The 19,574-nt window shown below is 36.5% G+C and overlaps 1 protein-coding gene across 1 annotated transcript in view; it reads left to right on the plus strand.

The window, feature by feature from the left end:
• PREX2 (phosphatidylinositol-3,4,5-trisphosphate dependent Rac exchange factor 2) overlaps positions 1–19,052 on the plus strand; it is a 182,454-nt gene extending 163,402 nt beyond the window's left edge. Inside the window, exons 38-40 of the mRNA XM_069854213.1 lie at positions 3,880–3,982; positions 10,671–10,738; positions 13,726–19,052. Coding sequence (XP_069710314.1) covers positions 3,880–3,982; positions 10,671–10,738; positions 13,726–13,771 — 217 coding nt within the window. The 3' untranslated portion in view covers positions 13,772–19,052. The remainder of the gene's footprint in view (positions 1–3,879; positions 3,983–10,670; positions 10,739–13,725) is intronic.
• Positions 19,053–19,574: the final 522 nt, after the last annotated feature.

A 19,574-nucleotide genomic window follows, 5' to 3' on the forward strand; every position in this document is an offset into this window, starting at 1 on the left:
GTGTTTCTAACTGACATAAATTCTGAGATGATGAATTTGGGTCTTTTGTTTTTCTGGCATAAAAGAAGAGATGAGAGGAAAACAGGGGGAGTGAAAACAGATTTTTATTTGTTTACACTATAAAATATATAGATATGGGATTTATACTTCCCTTAACAGAATGTTATGAAAGCACTGAAGAAGTTTTTCCGCAGTTTGGTTTGTCCAGGCTGATTACATCCAAATGAACAGATACTTTCAATGGTCAGAACTGCTTCCAGATTGCTTTGTAAACTTCAATACCACCTGCTTATCACCTCTCAAAATGGAGGAGAAAGGTAGATTGTTACATATTGCATATATTTGCTAAGAATCTTGGATATTGATCCTTGCTCAGACCACCAGAACAGTCACCATGTGAGGAATTCCCAGGTTTCATATTTCATAAAATTGTATAAACTGTATTGGTTTAAATTTGTATTTGCTTGATCTGTCTGTACTTGGCAGCCCCATTGCTGAGGTTCTTCCAGTTACAACTTTTCCGTGTTACTGTCTGATGTTTTGTGTGTGCATTCGTTTCTTTCACAACTGGTTTCCAGGGCAGTTTGATTTGTAGTAATGGGTATGTAGTAATTAAAAAACTATATTTGAAGAGCTGGGAGAAGGCATGAGCCTGTAAATACATTTTTAATAGGGAGTCAGTTCAGCATGGAATCATAGAATCATAGAATAACCAGGTTGGAAGAGACCCACCGGATCATCGAGTCCAACCGTTCCTATCAAACACTAAACCATGCCCCTTAGCACCTCGTCCACCCGTGCCTTAAACACCTCCAGGGAAGGTGAATCAACCACCTCCCTGGGCAGCCTGTTCCAGTGCCCAATGACCCTTTCTGTGAAAAATTTTTTCCTAATGTCCAGCCTAAATCTCCCCTGGCAGAGCTTGAGGCCATTCCCTCTTGTCCTGTCCCCTGTCACTTGGGAGAAGAGTCCATCACCCTCCTCTCCACAACCTCCCTTCAGTTAGTTGTAGAGAGCAATGAGGTCTCCCCTCAGCCTCCTCTTCTCCAGGCTAAACAACCCCAGCTCTCTCAGCCGTTCCTCATAAGGCCTGTTCTCCAGCCCCTTCACCAGCTTCATTGCTCTTCTCTGGACTTGCTCCAGAGCCTCAACATCCTTCTTGTGGTGAGCACCATGGAAGGTTTACATGATCAGTTTTATTAGAGGATGCCATCTCATTGATTTGGTAATTAAAATGAAACTATTTGATTGTTTTGGGGGTTTTGTATTTAGAAAGTAGTAACCTCATTTCATAATTGCATGACAAAAGCCATAACAAATAATTTACATTTAATTCTGCCATTTGCAAGACCTTTTACATGCCTTAAGTGAAACACAAAATCTCATGGTATTAAATTGCATCTCTAATGAAATAAATAGTAAATTGAAATGCAATGATGCCACCGATGCTATTTTAACATTTTTTAACATATGCTAATAGGTTAGTATGGTTTTTTAAAGAAACACTGGAACTTCATCTCATATGTAAAATGTTTTTATTAAAGAGGTAGGATAATAATGAATATCGTCACTACTGTCATCTTGAGTATCTTCGCTACTAATTTCCTAGGATACATTAAAAACGTTAGCCTTAGAATTACTATTCTCTCTTGCCTTGAGGTGATATCTTCAATTTTAGCCTATACATTTCAGGATTGTACTGTAGATGTTGCCTTCCTCCATAGTAGCCTATTAAAGAAATCATCACTGTGCTATTTCGCTCATTCTCTCTACTTTCCCCACTCTGATTATGTCTTTATCTACGCACTTGGCAACCTTATTTCTGAATCATGGTTGGCATTGTCAAAATTTAGGCGGCTCATAATGTCCATGATCACCAGCTATTTCATTGGGCTCAGACAGGGAGTAGATTGGCAGACCTTTCCAATCACAAGAATAGTTCTCGCACCTAATTCTTCAACCTGGGCTTCATTTAGGATATTCTTTTGTTAGATGTGATTCACACATGCAGAATATGATTTTCCTGTCCTTTCAGTCTTTTGTGTTGCAGGAAGACGGGATTTATGGGAAAGTTGGCTCAGTAACTCGTTGGTTGAAAGCTGTACTTGGAGCCCATTAACCTCTATTATAGCTACAGAGAGCCTTTTTACCCTTTTTCTCTGGCTTAGATTACACCTGCCAAATTAGATTTCAGATACTTTTGCTGTTTCCTGTTGTCAGTGGAACAAAGCTTCCTTTGCAGTTTGGTCTTGAAGGTTAGATGTTTAGATTTTGGTGGGCAAATATGAGCATGTACTTTATTTGTGCAATATCTCACCTTCCAATTACAAGATAAAACACAGTGTTTAGAATTTCTGGTCTAATATTATGCACCTTAATCAAACCTCTAACACAAAAGATCAATAGATTTTTCTTTCAAGATGACTTTGAGGTTGATGTATACAAGAAACTGGGGAATGAAAATTATTTCATTACCAAGGAAAATCACTTGGCTTATAAATTTTTAATGAAAGGCCATTAATAAAGCTACAGATCAAATTTAATATCTTCTGTGTTCACTACTGTCAAACTTTTTACAGTCCATAAATTTGCTTAAGTGGTATTTAAAGCGTGTCAGAGTTTTTTTCAGTAAGAAAATAAGCGCAGACACATTTTTCCTCCTACAGATCTTCTGCTCAGCAAGATGAGTGTTTGATTGAAACATATTGTCTGTTCTGTGTGCATAATATAAACTATGCAGAATCCATTGGTCAGAATTTTGCCAAAAGTATACGCAAAACTATATTTTAACCATGTGTCTTAGTTTTATTATTTGAACTTGAAATACGCAGCTTTTGTCAGGTTCTATTGAGGATCATTTCTGTGCACCTCCTCTTTCTGGTTGAGGAGATTTGATTATGCAGCACTTTGGTTGTGAACAGAAGAAATTATCAAGCAGCTTACTGGTGCAGAATGGAGCCACTCTCACCTCTTGGATGATAGCAGCCCTCAAACACGTGCTTTCCAAAAAGTATCTGTTTCTACTCAGTTTTGTTGCCTTTATTTGTGAGTCTTACACAGCTTTGGTTTTGTTTGTATGAGAAAAGAACTATCAGTCCTTGTCCTCCTCATCGCAGCTGAAATCGGATGACATGTCCGAAATGATTTTCCCTAGTACTTCTTGTCTGGTGTGATGATAGGTTGTCCTACAGCAAAATCTTTACCTCTGAAACTTACCTGGTTGCTCTGACAAACCAATTACAGCCTTTTCATTAGGATGTGGTACCATGATCAGTTTTTGTCCTCAAGTGTTTACTTGAAAAATATTGGTAAAGTAGGAGAGGACAGTTATTTGAAAGAATGCCCTACTTATTTCCTTTTCCTGAAAGGTGTAAATGTCTCTCTATTTTGGACTGAACTGCAGTAGCATACCATGAGAATAATTAATCTAAATTAAGGCAAGACATCAGGATCCTGGTATCAAAGCTAGGCTTGGCATTAACAGTGGAGAATGAGAGAGAACATGTACAGAAACAACCTGGGAAGGGATTTATACAAAATCACAACCCCTTTTTTACCTTGGATTGTCACTGTCTCATGCACTGGCAAAGCCATAGTTGGATTGGTTTTTTTAATGTTTGTTTGGTTTTTTTTAAACAACAGCAAATCAGTGTAAATGCATTTGGTTGTAAGTCATCAGGAACACTTGTTACACACAAAGTCTTTCTACTTAAGGAACATTTTAGTGTTCAGACTAGTATGGATGGGGGAGTGGGAAGGGACAGGTCTAATCTGCAATGCTTTTATTGATAAATTTTTAAAAAGAGATAATTGATCTAAAAGCACTTATTTTGAGGAAATGACTGCTAGCATGTAGCTGACTTCTGTCTTCCATTGCAGCTGCACTCTGAGTGTTACCCTGGAGCAGGCGATCATTCTTGCTCGGAGCCATGGACTACCTCCTCGCTATATCATGCAAGCTACCGATGTCATGCGCAAACAGGTAAGATGCTCACTGCAGTCAAGATGATGTATTATCATAAAACAAGAATGACTAGACCAAGCGTTTTTTAACCTCCATCTTAATGTTGTCAAATATCTGTCTGAGTTTTCTTAGTCTGGGTATTTTGTTGTTTTGGTTTAATTCTCTTCCTTTATTGTTGACTGAAAGTTGTCTTTTTTTAAAAATACTGGGACAGGTTTTTTTAACCAGCTTGCTTTTTCTGTATGTGTGAATGGATCATAATTTTTACAGGGTTATGATTTTATGTAATGATTTTTGTATAATAACTGGTGTGGCATCATCTTGCATCAGAATAGTCTGTTGAGTAAGACAGTCTTTATTTTAATATATATTGCCCATTAAAATAACTTATGGTTATTAATTATTGTTAATAAAAAGTTTTGCATATACTGAATGAAAGGAAAATGTAGGAGCGAAGGGGAGAAATAAATCCTGTGTTAATTAACTTTCCAGGCAAGATTCCTAAGAACCATGTGCTTATTTCAAAACACCATTTATCAATCTTTGTTCATACTGGGAGGCTGTTGTAGGTAGATAACCACCTCAACATGAACTTTTAGTGCTAAGGTAAGGCAAAAAATGCTGAATTAAACGGCAATATCAATGTAGACTGGGTATTACACTCTACTGTACTTGCACAATTTTTCCTACAATATCTTCTTATCAGATAAATACTTTCAAAAGGATGTTTAGAATCTTGGAAGGAGTTCAGAGGAGGAACATGAATGATTCAGAGGTTGTTAGACAAGGCTTATGAAGCAAAGATTAAAGAGCTCAACCTATTCAATTGATCAAAGGGAGGTTGAGTGGGTGCTTAATCTCTCTGTGTGCATATGGAACTTATATCCCATCCTGTGGTAGTTTTCAACCTTATGACAAAAGCATAAACAAGATACAGGAAGCACTCGATCTTGAAGTGAAAAAAAGATAATTAAATATTGGAACAATTAATCACTGGTAAGAAAGATTAATCATTTCTGAGGTTTTGTTTGCATCTAATTTTATGATTTTCATTAATGCTACTACATTCTGTGCAGCTATCACAGTTCAGCTATGAAAATGATTAAGCAGCTATACTTCACTTCTGACTTATAGACAAAAATGCATATATGCTAGATCAAACCTTTAGTCTGTTAAAGCAATTGTGTAGTTATTCTCAAGCCATGGATTCTGATAAATTATATGTAGGTGCTGCTGCCTAACATGACAGTTTCACACATCAGTTAACATGCATCAGAGTAGTCTCGTTCCTTTTCATATTGGGCCTTCACTTTGTTTGGTGCATAAATTAAGTTTCTGTGGTGAATAAATACTCTCAAGGTTCTTGAACCAGGTCATGTAGGTCAGCTCAGGAATTATAGTTTTAACTTGACTTGAAAAAAAGCTACTGCTCTATAAGAATAGACTTTAATGTATAGGTTGATAAGTCTGCTCCTGAAATACCAGGCAAAAGACAGATCTAAAAATGTGAATGTTGAGTTTTGCATATGTGTGCTTGCAGGATGCATTCTGTCAAAGAGGATGTTTTAGATGTACAGTTCTAGACCATTTTTAAAGATGCTGATTCATTTGTAGATCTTCTGCAATTTATTAAATGAAAAGTAAAGACAAAATGAAAGTAACTTGCATGGTTTTGAGCAGCTGTAACTGTACTTGCTGAAACAGAGATGTAGAGAGAAGCCTCCAGTGAGACTACGTTCCCTGAAGTAAAACAGCAGATGATCAATAGCTGTTGAAGATACCAATATCTCAATACCACCTACAGATACTGCAAAAAAAGTGTGCTAGTGTGCTTTTTTCACACATTATTCCTCTGGCAGGAAACCATTATGGCATTTAATAGAGTAATAACCTTTTGTTGTAATTTTAAATCAGTCTTGGAGTTCTGTAGTAGAAATGTAACCCCCCATTAAATTCTAAATGTTTTGGAATAATTTCAACAACACACTATGGTGTTTTCTCAAAACCTGTTCTGGATTTAATGTTTAAATTTTCATAGAATCATAGAATAACCAGGTTGGAAGAGACCCACCAGATCATCAAGTCCAACCATTCCTATTGAACACTAAACCATGCCCCTTAGCACCTTGTCCACCCGTCCCTTAAACACCTCCAGGGAAGGTGAATCAACCACCTCCCTGGGCAGCCTGTTCCAGTGCCCAGTGACTCTTTCTGTGAAAATAGGACTTACATGTTGGGAGCATAATGTAGGTCATAAAACTTAGAGGGAGAGGGAAAGCTTCTTGGGGATTGATGCAGAGCATTTAGTTAAGGGCTATACAAGTTTATTTTACCTCGCTAAATATAAAAAAAACCTAACAAATGAGATCTTTGTTAGGCCAATTACACCCTGAATCTTTTGTGAAATAAAGAGATTAGCCATAAGGAGGTGCAAATGGAAGGACGTCTATTCCATCTGTTATTCTGGAGAAGCCAGCAACTAGTGTCTAGCAGTAACAGCTTTGCATGAGTAGAAATTGTCTGGAAGCTGACACCTCTTCCAGCTCGAGACACCAGTACTGAATAACTGGAGGCACCTGATTTAACAGATCACCTCTGGAAGTTGCTTTTTCATTTAAATTGCATGAGGTTGTGATTGTGTTTAACAAGATTTACAATAGTCCCAACTGTATTGTTGGAGCAATTTTCAAAATAATTGCCCTGTCAGTTGTAGTTAGGTATTCACAAGCACCTGCTTTGTGAGAATTAAGGAGACCAGCTCTCCTTAGAGAGTTAGTATGAACTTGAGTCCCTCGGGTGGTTTTAGTTAAGTGGTTTCTGCTTTTCATCTGCTAATCCAATCTAAACTGATTTTTTAAAGGTCTCAACTATCTTTTAGTAACTTCATTTACTCATGTATGTTTGTTCATGTAAACATCTGTGCCTGCAAAATACTATGTCAAGCATCCTGATAGTGTGTCTTCAGGATGCAGCAAAGTGTGGAGAGGACAGAGCCCTAGCAAAGGGGCTACAGGAGGGCATAGGACTCAGAGGAAGAAAGGCAACTAAAAGGATGATAAACAAAAAAGGTTAGAAGAGAATTTGTGTTGTTGTTTAAGTGACTAATCATTTTTCCATGCCTTTCCTTGAGTATAAAAACATCACTACCTTTAGAATAATTCTCATAACAAGTGTACTGATTAGAGCTCTCTGAGCAGGGCATAAAGAGAATCTGTTTTCTGTATCTGACTAGTTCTTGCTATCCCAAAATTAGTGTGTAGCTTGAAAAGAAACCTATCATTTTTTCTCATGGCAATGAGAATACTAATTTACGTGTAAGAATCCAGATTGATGGTAGTGTTTCTTCAGAGCTGCCCACGTCTTTCAACAGTGCTCTGGCAGTACTGGTACACAGAGGGAAGCATTCTGGAGCCACGTAGCACAACTGCCCCTTACGCCTAAATGAGACAGTATGAATATTTTCATTGCTATAGCTTTAAGAATAATACTGGAGAAGTATAAATTAACAGTATATTGAAATAGAAATGGTATAACAGTGCTCAGTGTAGACAAGGAGTTGCCATGTAGTAAGTTGCTAGTAATTCTTGGGGACTTTTCCTGAAAAGAAATAACAGTCTGGTAGTTGTAAGTAAGGTCTAATTTGTTCTCCTGCTAAACAATAAATTACATGGTTGTATAAAGCTAGACTCCTTTTTAAATCAACATATTTGATTTATTATGTGAGCAAGATACTAAAATTTATCTGTCTAGTGAGTGATGCAAGTAAAAATAGGCTGATTTTGTTCTCAGAGGTAGTCACAGCACTGATGTTCAGGATCTACGTGTGATTGATTTAGATAGTTTTCCCATGTGTATTTATATTCTGGTTCTCAGTTATGTTAATCGTATGCCAGTTTCAGCAGTCAGCCATGGTGGAGTTTATTATGATAAAATTTCAGAAAATAGTACTGAGGAAAGGTCATTGATGGAGGTGAAGGTCTGAACTCAACTTGTCTAACTTTGTAACCAACACCAGATCAGCTGTGCTTAACCTACTCATCACAGACACTTGTTGTGTCTGTTCTTAAACTTCCAATAGTGCAGACTCCTGCACAGTGCTCCCCAAGTGGTCTTTTGCAGAGCTTTCATAGCCTTTTCATTAGGAGACTCATTTGAGTCTTTTTTTTTTTTTTTCTAAATTTTTTTAATTTCCCCCCCACCCCCCACCTTTAATTTAAGTCTCCTGTTTGTTCTCTAGGATACTGTACAGACTAGATTTTATTCCCTGTGTAGCAGCAGACTTTTAGTATTTTGAATGTTGCTAGAGATGAGGCATCTACAACCACTCTGGGCAGCCTGATTGGGTATTTCACCACCCTTATCATAAAAAATTTCTTATACCTACTTTGAATCTACCCTCTCTTCGTGTAAAACCATTACCCCTTGTCCTATTGCTACAGGCCCTGCTAGAAAGTCTATCCTGAATTTGATTATCATTTCTGGGATAAGCTGTCACTTGTGTAGATAGAAGAACATCAGTTCATCTGATCTCTCTTTTTTTTCAGTTGTCTTTTCTTACCTAATCATTCTCTCTGTTCTTCTCTGAACACTTTTCAAGTTTTTGCTAAAGATGAGAAGTCAGTGTGAAGGATTACAAAAGGATTTTATAGCACTTCACGATTGAGCAATAATATGGCAGATAAAAAGATAACTCTTAAGTGATGCGCACAGGGGAGAAAAACAAACTCAAAGTTCACATTCAAAGTAATTGACTGTGAACTTGCCATTGCATGTCACGTTCAAGACCTCAGGATATGATAGAAAAGATCAGCTCAATTCGCAGTAGCTATTTGTAAAGCAAATCAGATGTTCTAGAGGTTTGGGCAAGGATAGATGACAAGGTAGAAATCATGCTGTCATGACACTTTATTTTGAACTCTCTGATGTTCTAATCTCTTCCATAATGATATAGCATGATGGAAAAGGTACAGAGAAAAAAAGTGAAGAAGACTTGAGAATGGTTTATACATGAGACAGGCAGAAAAAACGATGTAGGATTGCACAGCTTTATGAGTGAAGAATATGAGAGGTCTAAAGAATGTGAAGCATGGGTAGGGACTGACTTTGTCCCCACCAACACAGAACTAAAGCCATCAAATGAAACTGACAGATCCAAACCAAATTAAAACAGTGGTTCTTGACACAACAAGCTAAGATTGTACCCAGAATGTGGAGGTTAGTGATACGAAGTTATTCATGGATTCAAGATGAGATTGGAAAGAGAAGAGAATTACTGAAATCTGTTAAATGCGTATTTGCTGCTGAACACAGGAAGTATTAAGTGACTAATGATTGAATTATGGAGGAGTTTCTGGAGAAAAACATGTTTGTCGTGGTCTGTAGTTACGTGTCTTTTGCAACAGTTGGAGACAAGCTTAGATCTAAAGCTAGTAAAATCACATTTATATTCTGCCTAATTATTTTCACTATCTTTACCACTGTTTTTTTTTTCTACAAGAAATGTAAGAATACTATTATTTGTGGCATGTGTTGACTGACAGACTCTAAGAACTTACCTGTGTGTAACCATCATCTTGTGTTTGAGACCGTAACAGTGAACAAAACCCTTCTCAGTTACCTGGGTACCAGATTGCAGTTAAATGCAAGGTCTAGTCTTATTCTACAAATTGATCAATGATTATATATACCTAATTTTTACATCATGTGTATCTGCCATTGCATCTCTGTTTGGAATGTAAATTATCTTTGATGTTTCACACCAATCTAAGATCTCACTGTAAGAATTCTGAGATCACTTATTTTTGTCCTCTGTTATCTTGTCCTCAATTTAGGTAATACGGAAGCAGAAATAAAGGGAGAGTCAGTGCATGTGTTATAGACAGAGCAAGTAGTTTCCTTCTTTAAGTGTTAGAAAACAGAGAGTGGCTGTAAATCTAACAGATATGTTTGTTTATGATGACTACTTTACATTTATAAAACTGCACTTTATAAGCTAGACCTCATCATTTAAAACCAAATACGAAGTTCTTTCATATGCCTAAGCCAGTTTGTTTGCAGAAGAGTCTGCATTTTTCACTATTATGGTATACAAATATTGTACAGGTTTTATCAAGACCAGTTTTTCTACTTGGTGCTGCTTTTTGGAGGTCCCTTCCAAACCAAATTTTGTGATTCTATGATTATAAAGGAAGATCAGGACTTGCATTTTTCTGACCCTAATTTAATACCTCAATTTAGGCCAATTTTTCTAGATTGAACTAGAAAGCTATTCATAAAAAATAATCTGTAGTATATATGTGCAGAAATTCATAGAAAATAAGTGACTTTGTTATCCATGCTTTCTACAAAGAGTAGTGACAAAAAAAATCAAAGAAATTGAAACAAGATGTGTTTGGATTGTTTTAAACCTTAAATGTTAATTATTAATGAAGACTTTTATATTAGTAAGATATATAGGTATGCACTTACTTAATGACAAGTGAAAAGATTTTGTCTCTTTTCCACATATGTCTCCAGGTTGAGGATTAATATACTGCTTTAATTTGTTCTCCACCTTAGAAAATTCTAAAAGGAGAGCTGTTTCAGGACATGAAGCACATGTATTAACTGTTAGATTGTAAGCAGTAGTTGTGTCCATCTAGAAAGCTCAGCAATCTTTCTAACTTGTGTTGGAATAAATGAAGCAAAATTGGTTTTTCTTTCACAGGGTGCAAGAGTCCAAAACACAGCCAAGAATTTAGGAGTGAGGGATCGAACACCACAGTCTGTCCCAAGGTAATTGATTGTTTATGTCCTAGACCATGATTTTGTCTAGTTTGTGCCAAATTATGTCCTAGACACTCAAAATCTAACAGCAAATATTGACTGTATTGTGCACTAACTGATAAGATTTGGATTTTAATGTACATAAAATCAATTATGTTCTTAGCTGTACAGTTTTACTTAAAGTAATTAGTTGCAGAAGTTCAGGCTATGTAGCTCCTCAAACTATGCCAATTTTTTTGAAAATGAAACCTAGCTCATGTAAATTGTGAAAACACTGGAGAAAAACCTTCATCACTTGTGGTGTTTAGTGGTTTGGGGGAAATACTCATAACTAAATCCATAACCTCATTTAAATGAGATACTGTACTGCAGTATCTTGGCAAAATCATGTTCTAGTTGTTTTTAGAGAGGACATAGTCTCCCTTTGTCTCTTTCTGAAACATCCACTAGAATGAAAAATGTGACTATTCTCTATTTATCCAGCTTTTTAATGCTGTGGTGGATTGCAGGTATTTGAAATATTTCTTAGCAAGCACAATACTTATAAATGAAAATAACAAACAACAATGTTCTTAATATCTTAAATGTGGTTTATTTATACAGATCTAATTTAAACTCTTTTTCTACCAATTTAAACATAATATTTTTTGTTGATGAGTGGTAACATGTTTAACAAGTTAAACAGATACATGGTATACATAACAGACCCACTGCGATGTTTAAATTTCAGTAAGGTAACAGTGAATTAGTCACGCCTGATAGAGGTAACCATGTGAATGAACACACATGTGATCCATAGTCTCACAGAAAGACTGGCTTCTGGGTCCAGACCAGTGATACACAGGAACTTTTTCTTAGGCAGTTTGCTCCCCTGTTCTCAGATGTCTCCATTTCCCCTGGTAGGGCATTGGGCTACTTCTCATAATTTGCAACAAATCACTGCACATTGATGTGCCTGTGCTCAATGTGATCCTAAAGAAAGGAATGTACATAAGTGAACAAAATGTGCGTAAATCTGAATAGCAGCTGCTGTCCAGTTGCTTAAAATTCCCCTACATCATTTGCTCTGAGGACAAGTAGTCTTAATAATTACCATTTTAACCTGAAGAATACACAGGTCTTGGTACTTGGGGCTGAGGGTTTCTGCACATTGTTCCACAGAAATTAGATGTTGCTAAAACATCAAGAACTAACTCCACAACAATTACTTAGATGAGATTCTGACAGTAATTTTATTTGTCTTCTGCCAGCTTTGAATATTGCTGCTTTATTACACCAGCAGAATCAAGTAACTCAAATAACCCCTGTTTATTTTTCTCTGCGTACTTGTCTGCATAAGGATCAAGCCATATTATTCTCTTATTGCTATACAAATATGAGATATACATGTATTGGCTTGTATGTGGCTCCTAAAAAATACATTGGCATCTGCACAATGTGACCTTAAATGAGCACATTACTGAATCTGCCAGGTGACAATGGGGAGGAACCCAATGATCTTCAGAGCACATTATGGTGGAAATTTGAAAGCAGGTTTGCACTTGTTTGGCTGACAGAACCGATGCTCCCAGTTCTTATCATCCCTAAATGATACTTTGTGATAGTAGATTCCCATGTAATTCAGGGAAAGGTTCTTTAGCCCGTGGTTGTTGTGAATTGTCAGCATCCCATGGTTTTTAACTCCTACAGGAACTGAAATCTGAGAACAGCAGCTACCCTGCCCTGTTCTTGCACAGTCATAGGATGCTTTTTCTGACAAGATATGCCTAGATGTTGAAGAGGCTTTTGCTATTCACGAGGGCAGCCTTACATACTCTGCCTCATACTTTCAGCAGTGGAGTATCTTGTCAAGAAGATACCAGGGCATTGATTTTGAATGGTTTTGAAACCAAACCATGTGTACTGATTTTTGGTTTTTGTGTTGATTTGTAGTATGATTTTGAAATGTATGAATAGGTAAAATTGAGTCATATAAATTAATTCAGATGTTTAGCAGGGAAATTTGCAGAATATACTTGGAAAACTCAGATACCCTAAGCATCTTAAATATCCTTAGCCCCTAAGGCACTGGCTGATTCACCACCCTGCCTGTAGCAAGACCTACCAAACCTGCTGTTTCTGTTGCTTTAGTATTTCAATATCAGAAATTCTTCATGTTAAGTATTAATGCACATGCTGTGTCATTGTCTCTTCATTTTTGGCTTATGATGATTTTTGTCCTTGCCATGAAATTCTCAGTCTCTTCTCTTTGCTTTTCCTTCAATGATACACTTTCCCTGAGGAAAATATGTAATCTCCAAATGAGATCACATCTATTGCTGTTCTAATTGCTAGGAGATACTGTATGCTGGACTTATTTACAGAACAGAGACCAAGGGCAGAATGATTGCTGTTTATTTTCAGTATTCTTAACATGAGGGTAAAGTTTCAGATGCTAATAACATCTTTATGAATGAAGGAGTGGCTATTTCAGTCCATCTTGAGGTAGTTATTTGGACCAAACCTCAATGGTCTCAACTTCATACATTTAGCAATAGAGGGAGAAAGTTTAAAGTCTTGATGCTGGTGTGTCACATCCCTGAAATCTGTCTTGGATTCTCCAAATAGAATCAGTTTTGTAGGGAATTGTGTTAGAGTGAGGTCTGACTACGTGCAAAACCAAAAAAAAATATATATGGGGAAAAAATGGGATTTGTGGAGACTTAGCTTTCTCCACAATGGGGTCTTCAGAGTAGAAATATGAAAACTTGACTAAACTGGAATGTCTTTATAAGATTGCTTATAGGTGTATGTTTTAATGATAATACTTTCAATGTAAACATTCACACTCTTGAATAAGATTTTGATCATTTTATACCAATGTTATTAAAACAAATACAGTGCCTCTTGTTTTACAGTGCAGGAGACTTAAATTAATTTGTGTTCCTTAAATTTACCCATTTTAATAATGACCATGCTCTCATAATAACAAATGCTTTGGGTTTTGTCATTTTCAGATTATACAAACTATGCCAGCCACCACCACCTGCTGGAGAAGAATGAGGAGAGCTGCTCCAGAAAATAATCCAGTAATGGCCTTTAGGATACCGGGACTTTGTGACGAAATCTAACTGCACTAGAGCAATGTGTGCCTGCAGCTTTGATAAATAAGAAACTCCTTTACTCAGGTTAAAAAAATACCCTAAGTATTCTCTATTGGTATTGAAAAATGACTCCCAAAAAGCACTCCGGCCTTACAATAGTAGAACAGGGATCTTTCTTGGGAATTTTACACTGGAATCAGATTCATTTGATGTGTCTTGTTCAGCCACACAATAGGTATAGCCAGAAGCTTGAAAACAAATTTCTTGTTCAGAGGAGTGACTTCTCTTGTACGCTCTACAGAATGCATTCTTGTGGAAGGAATAAAAGCCTAGATAAACTAGGCTTGATAATGAACATGCACTTCATACGGGGCCCTTTGCACTGATAAACCCTTTTTTCCTGTCTCTATCATAGCTTATCAGAATCATGACATTACTGTTTCAAGATAGAATGTAACTGAGGTTTAAAGATGGAAGACTCATCTTGGAGTTGTGTTTAATGGCTGTAGGCAGACTGCTGCTGTCAACATGTGCTTGTAATCAGTAAATATAGCCATATCTTAAGCAGTCTGCTGTCATGCTCCTCTAGGAAGAGTATCTATATGGAATATGAGGTGAAGTTTTGCCCTTTTTCAATTGCCATTATAATGAAGAAGGGTCAGTCTGGTCTTCATCTGTAGTTAGACTCAATTTCAAACTCTATCTAATGTACATTTTACATCATTGCACCTCTGTGCTTCAGAGTTTTCCAGAGTTGTGTTTATTCTTGTATAAGACTATACTAGCAATAAGGCAGGGATGAGGCAGTGTTGTTATGTTTAACTGGAAATGTCTGGGGTTTAAGCTGAAGCATAGCTTAGGGGTTTGCTGTTTCATGATACCATTTCCTGTATTTTGTCAGAATTGTTGTGTGTAGCATTTCAGTTCTTTGGAGTGGTAATTGTTATGGATTTATTTTGAAAGCTGTACTGAGTATTCGGAGGGCCCAGGGAAAAGGTATCTGCATTTGTCTGCCCTTTTGGCTGAAGTATTTTCAGAGAAAATGTCCCCAAATGAGGTTTCATATGTGAACACATTAAAACAAAAACTATACTCTGAAATAGTTCTACTTGCAGCAGTAGCTACACGTTCTATTAGAGCAAGACAGAAACTGTCTGAATAAAATTTATTTTTTGTATGACAGCAGCCTATAGTTATGCCGTAGCCATCAAACCTCACGACATAATATTTGCATGTTGTCTAACTATTTATGAAATCTTAAAAAAATATATTAATCCACAGTGAGATACAGGAGAAGTCAAAACAAGGTGTAGTCTTGCAAAGAGTGTTTGTTAGACAGGATATCTAAGGGACTTTTTACTTTTCTCCAAAGGAGGAATTAGGGTTCCTACCTTTTTCAGTGTTCTTAATGTTTTTACAGACTTTAACGTTGCTAAGAAAATAAATATTTTTATATATCCACAGATATATATGTCTGCACATCTATGTGAGTTTCAATATGTATATATTTATGTAGTCATATCAATTACTGGTCGGTCCAACCTTAAATATAGAATGTTTGCCTTAAACTGTGACAAAGACATGCAATAATGAACACTTTAGTAACAATTACTCCTTTGTGCTTTGAAGTTTACACTCTTACATAGTAACTGCAAGATGTGGGACTATAATCTTTTTGATTAACAAAGAGAAAAAAAAGACAGACAAACCCATAAAGTCTTACTCTTCAGAAATTTACTCTTTTTGTGGGAGACCTAATGCTTGTACATAAGAATGAGTCACTATTTCTGTTGCTATTCTAGTCATAATCTTGTGCTTTTGTACAATGTGTTTTGTTCAGAGAGGCAGTATTGGCTTGGGTAATTCCTGCTGCAGGCAAAAGTGCCAAAAATGTTTCAGTTTCTGCTTGTCAGATATCAGGAGTACAGAGGAGCCGTAACCTCCTCATGCCAAGGATGTTGCTGGTGTCAGCCTGGCTGTGAGCTCCCATCTTCTTGTCAGATTTGCTCACGTGAGGTTTGGTCTTTTACTGTGACGCAAGTCAGCTGCATGGAGCTGCTAATCCTCTATAGTGTAATGCAGCCTAGAGGACAACATCTTCTGCATGCACACACTGCTGTAATTAGTCATCACTCTTTTCATTGCATTGGAAATGGTAGGAGTGCAAATATACCAAAATAGTCTCCCTGTATAATATGGCAATTGACTAATTCATTTTGTTGTTGAAAGCACAGGGTAGTGGACATTAATAAAAAGTGAAGGACAAATATAAGCCAGTCACTGGACCAATTTTTTTAGCTATCGTTTTGTAAGTGTGCATCAGAAATGTTGACCTCTTGGGTTTTTATCTAGTTTTTAGTTTTTCCCTGCCCCTCAACCCCTCCTAGGGGCAGTTTTCAAAAACTTGTTTAGCACTATGAGCTTCATTGGTGACTCATACTGCAAAATAAAGAATTTTTTTAGACTGGTATCAAAGGGGCTGAGAAACTTAAGCCCTGGGTTTCTGGGATTACAGATTGCATGTAAAGACAAGATTTCCAGAGGAAGTTGGGCATATATGTCCTACTGACTGTCTGTGGAAAGCAGGTGCCTAATTTCTCAGAATTTTCCTCAAAAGCCAGCATTTGCTTAAAACATCATGCATCTTTTCAAAGTGCTTTTCTTGTCTGTCTGTTTTCAGAATGCACTGCACACTCTTAATACGTCTAGCTTCTAGTAACATTGGATGATTCTTTAAGAAGCCCATTCTTAAATTAATTTATGTATGTTCATTATTAAGGCTATTTACCTTGTTGGGTAAATATATAGAGGACGTTGTTTGTTCTTTACGCAAGGTGCAGTTGCAGGGTGAAAAAAAAAAATCCATTCTCATCACAGTATGTTTAAGAGTCTTTAAACTCTTAAAGTTTAAGACTTGCAGATGACAAGAAGACCAAGAGTGATGATTTACAAGAACTGTAACACCCATAGCTTGTTAAATCTTTGCTTCTACCATAACAGATTATGCAGCTTGTTTTTAAGACAATGTGTTGTCCTGGTTTAGGGGAAACATTCTGTATTTTAAGTTTACTTCTTCATCCAAGACAAATGTAATTCTTCTGGGAATAAATTCAAGGATCTAGAGACATATATTACCAAACATTGACTACCATGATTCAGTAATAGTCTATGGGGGATTTATAGGAGAGATTTTACAGCTGGGAAGGGAGGGTTAAGGGCCAAGCAACAGCTAAATTGCCATAGGGTTCACACTTGGAGAAAACTTAGATTTTTAAAAAGAGCTTGTGACATTTGGCCTGTTTTTGTAACCATCTTCTCTGAATAATGGGATGGTAAACAGTCTTTAGTCTACAAAATGAGTAGTGATTCAGTCTAACTCCCCAAATTAGTGTTTCATAACACATCTTTTTTCTTGTAGGTTGTAAATGTAAATTAATGAAAAAGGTATATATTCCAATTTCTCAATGTCAAATATTTTTGTGTTTAGGGATTTATTTCAAAGTAAATATTCCTGCTATCAGCTGAACCAACAAACCAATTTTATGGCCACTGAAAGTTGCAATCTGTGGTGATTTTATAGATAATTTTCACTGGTGCCTAGCAAATGCATCAGGTTTTTGGGTTGTTTTTTATTTGTATATTTTAATGCAGTCGGTAGCGGTCAGAACTGCTCTCCTGCTGGTTTAGAGCCAAAACAATTAAACTTAAGTTGATGAGGATTTATAGTAATCATATTTCATTCCATTTGTTAGAATTCCCTACTGGAAAAAAATGAACCCATTTTATTGATCTGTTTTTACCCACAGAAATTCACAAGCAGACAACAGTGATTTTTGTTTCTTAATTCATTGTCAGATGTAGTGTGTATATGTATATATTTAAGACAATTGCCTGAATGTGAGTATACACATCATGGTTAAGCATGATGCTCGGAAAAGTATCTTTCATTTATTTTCATTTACATTGTGAAATCAGTAACTGTAGCATATATACATATTGTTCCATATTCTTGACTTTACAGCGACTTCATGGATATGTCTGCCAGCATTTTACGCATATTTTGCACCATTTTTGCTTAACTTTATGAAAAGAGGAGAGTTTCTCAAGCTAATGCATTGTCTTATGTATTTTATCTCTACTTGTTGATAAATGCAGGTAGTGCTTTTCTAATTGTACTCAGCAGTACACGCTGGCACTGGTAAATTAGATGCACAGTACATACCTGTCTCAGGATACCTGGATTTTTCATCATTAGAATTTTGAAGTATAAAAAGATACTGAACTCATATTTTTCTATGCTGACAATTAAGTAGGGGTTTTTTTTATACACTGTATATATCAATCAAGTTTTCCTGAAGAAAATATATTAAGACTGTTTCCCTTTTCCTGCTAGAAGGCATGGGTTTATGTTGTCTTGCTATGTATGTATAGATGAAAATACAGCATGCACAGTCATGCAGATGTTAACACTGGCGAGAAATTTCAGATTGTCCAGAGGCAAATCAAGTCGTCATTTCTTACATTCTTCTCCAGAAATAACACCTCCATGCTAGAAATCCTGTATGGCTAGGGTGGAACTGCTTCAGAAATAACTTTTGCTTCATTTTGAAAGTACAATGGAGCGTTCAGAGTACCTAGGACATTTCTTCAAGCACTTGGTTCATTGGAATACCCACAACATTTTGTGTGCGTGTCCTATCTGTACCACACACCAGATTAAAAAGACCAAGCAGCCCTATTAACTTTTTAACAACCTGTATATAGTGTATGTATTTGGTTATACTTGTGTTACACTTTAAAAATGAACTTAATTTCTGCATTGAGTATTGCACATGTTTTTCAAATGAAGAATATATTGTTTGTAATGTCTCATTAAGCACAAGACAGCATTACTGCTTTGAAATAGTATGTATAAGTACAGGCATACATGGAATCTCTCAGCTTTTGTTTTAAAGCAGTCAAACTAGCAGGTCTGTGGGTAGTTGAGTTTGTTAGAATAGAAGTAACCTTTGGAATTTAATTTTAAATATCCTTGAAACATGGATTTAAATCACTTTTTGCTTTTTTTTGTAAAGTGCCTGTGTAGCATACTTTGCATCTGTTGCTGTATTGATTATGGGTTAAACTAATACTGTGTACTTTTAGAACTATGGTTTATTTTTTTAGTCTACGTATTAAAGACTGGAATGGTAACAGTGTATCACAAAATGTCAGCAATAAAACCATTCATAATATGGTCACTGCAAATCTCTTTATTTGGAAGCAAGAAATAAGTTGTCTGTCTGTCTGTCTTTAACCCTTTCAGTATGGCTGCCCTAGGAATTCTGCAGCAAAAGAACAGAAATTTTAAACTTCTAGAAATAAATGTTTATAGCAAGAAGCTCTTCTGAGAATTCAGGCCCAACCTAGGTTAATTGCTGACAATAAAGAAGACCTTTATAACCAGTGGAAAACTGAAGCCTGCCTGAGCAGTAATCTCTGGTTTGGGGCAGTTTTATTTTATGAAGGCTGGATGAGACACACGCATGAAAATTCACTGAAGTGTGAAGCAGTCATCATATGTCCACTGCTGTGCACAAGGATAATATGACAAGCATAATGTGGAGTGTTGCACTCCATGTGCTAAAAAACCCACTTGTAAATGATTAATCTTTTAGAGGGACTGTAAACTAGCTCCTAGCTACTGTTGGGATACCAGGGGCTTGGGAAGTTGCTCTGTTTCTTTCACAGGACTGAAAGCTGATGCGATATTACACCTCACT

Source organism: Phaenicophaeus curvirostris, chromosome 3 (assembly GCF_032191515.1).
Source record: "Phaenicophaeus curvirostris isolate KB17595 chromosome 3, BPBGC_Pcur_1.0, whole genome shotgun sequence".
NCBI classification, from domain to species: Eukaryota; Metazoa; Chordata; class Aves; order Cuculiformes; family Cuculidae; genus Phaenicophaeus; species Phaenicophaeus curvirostris.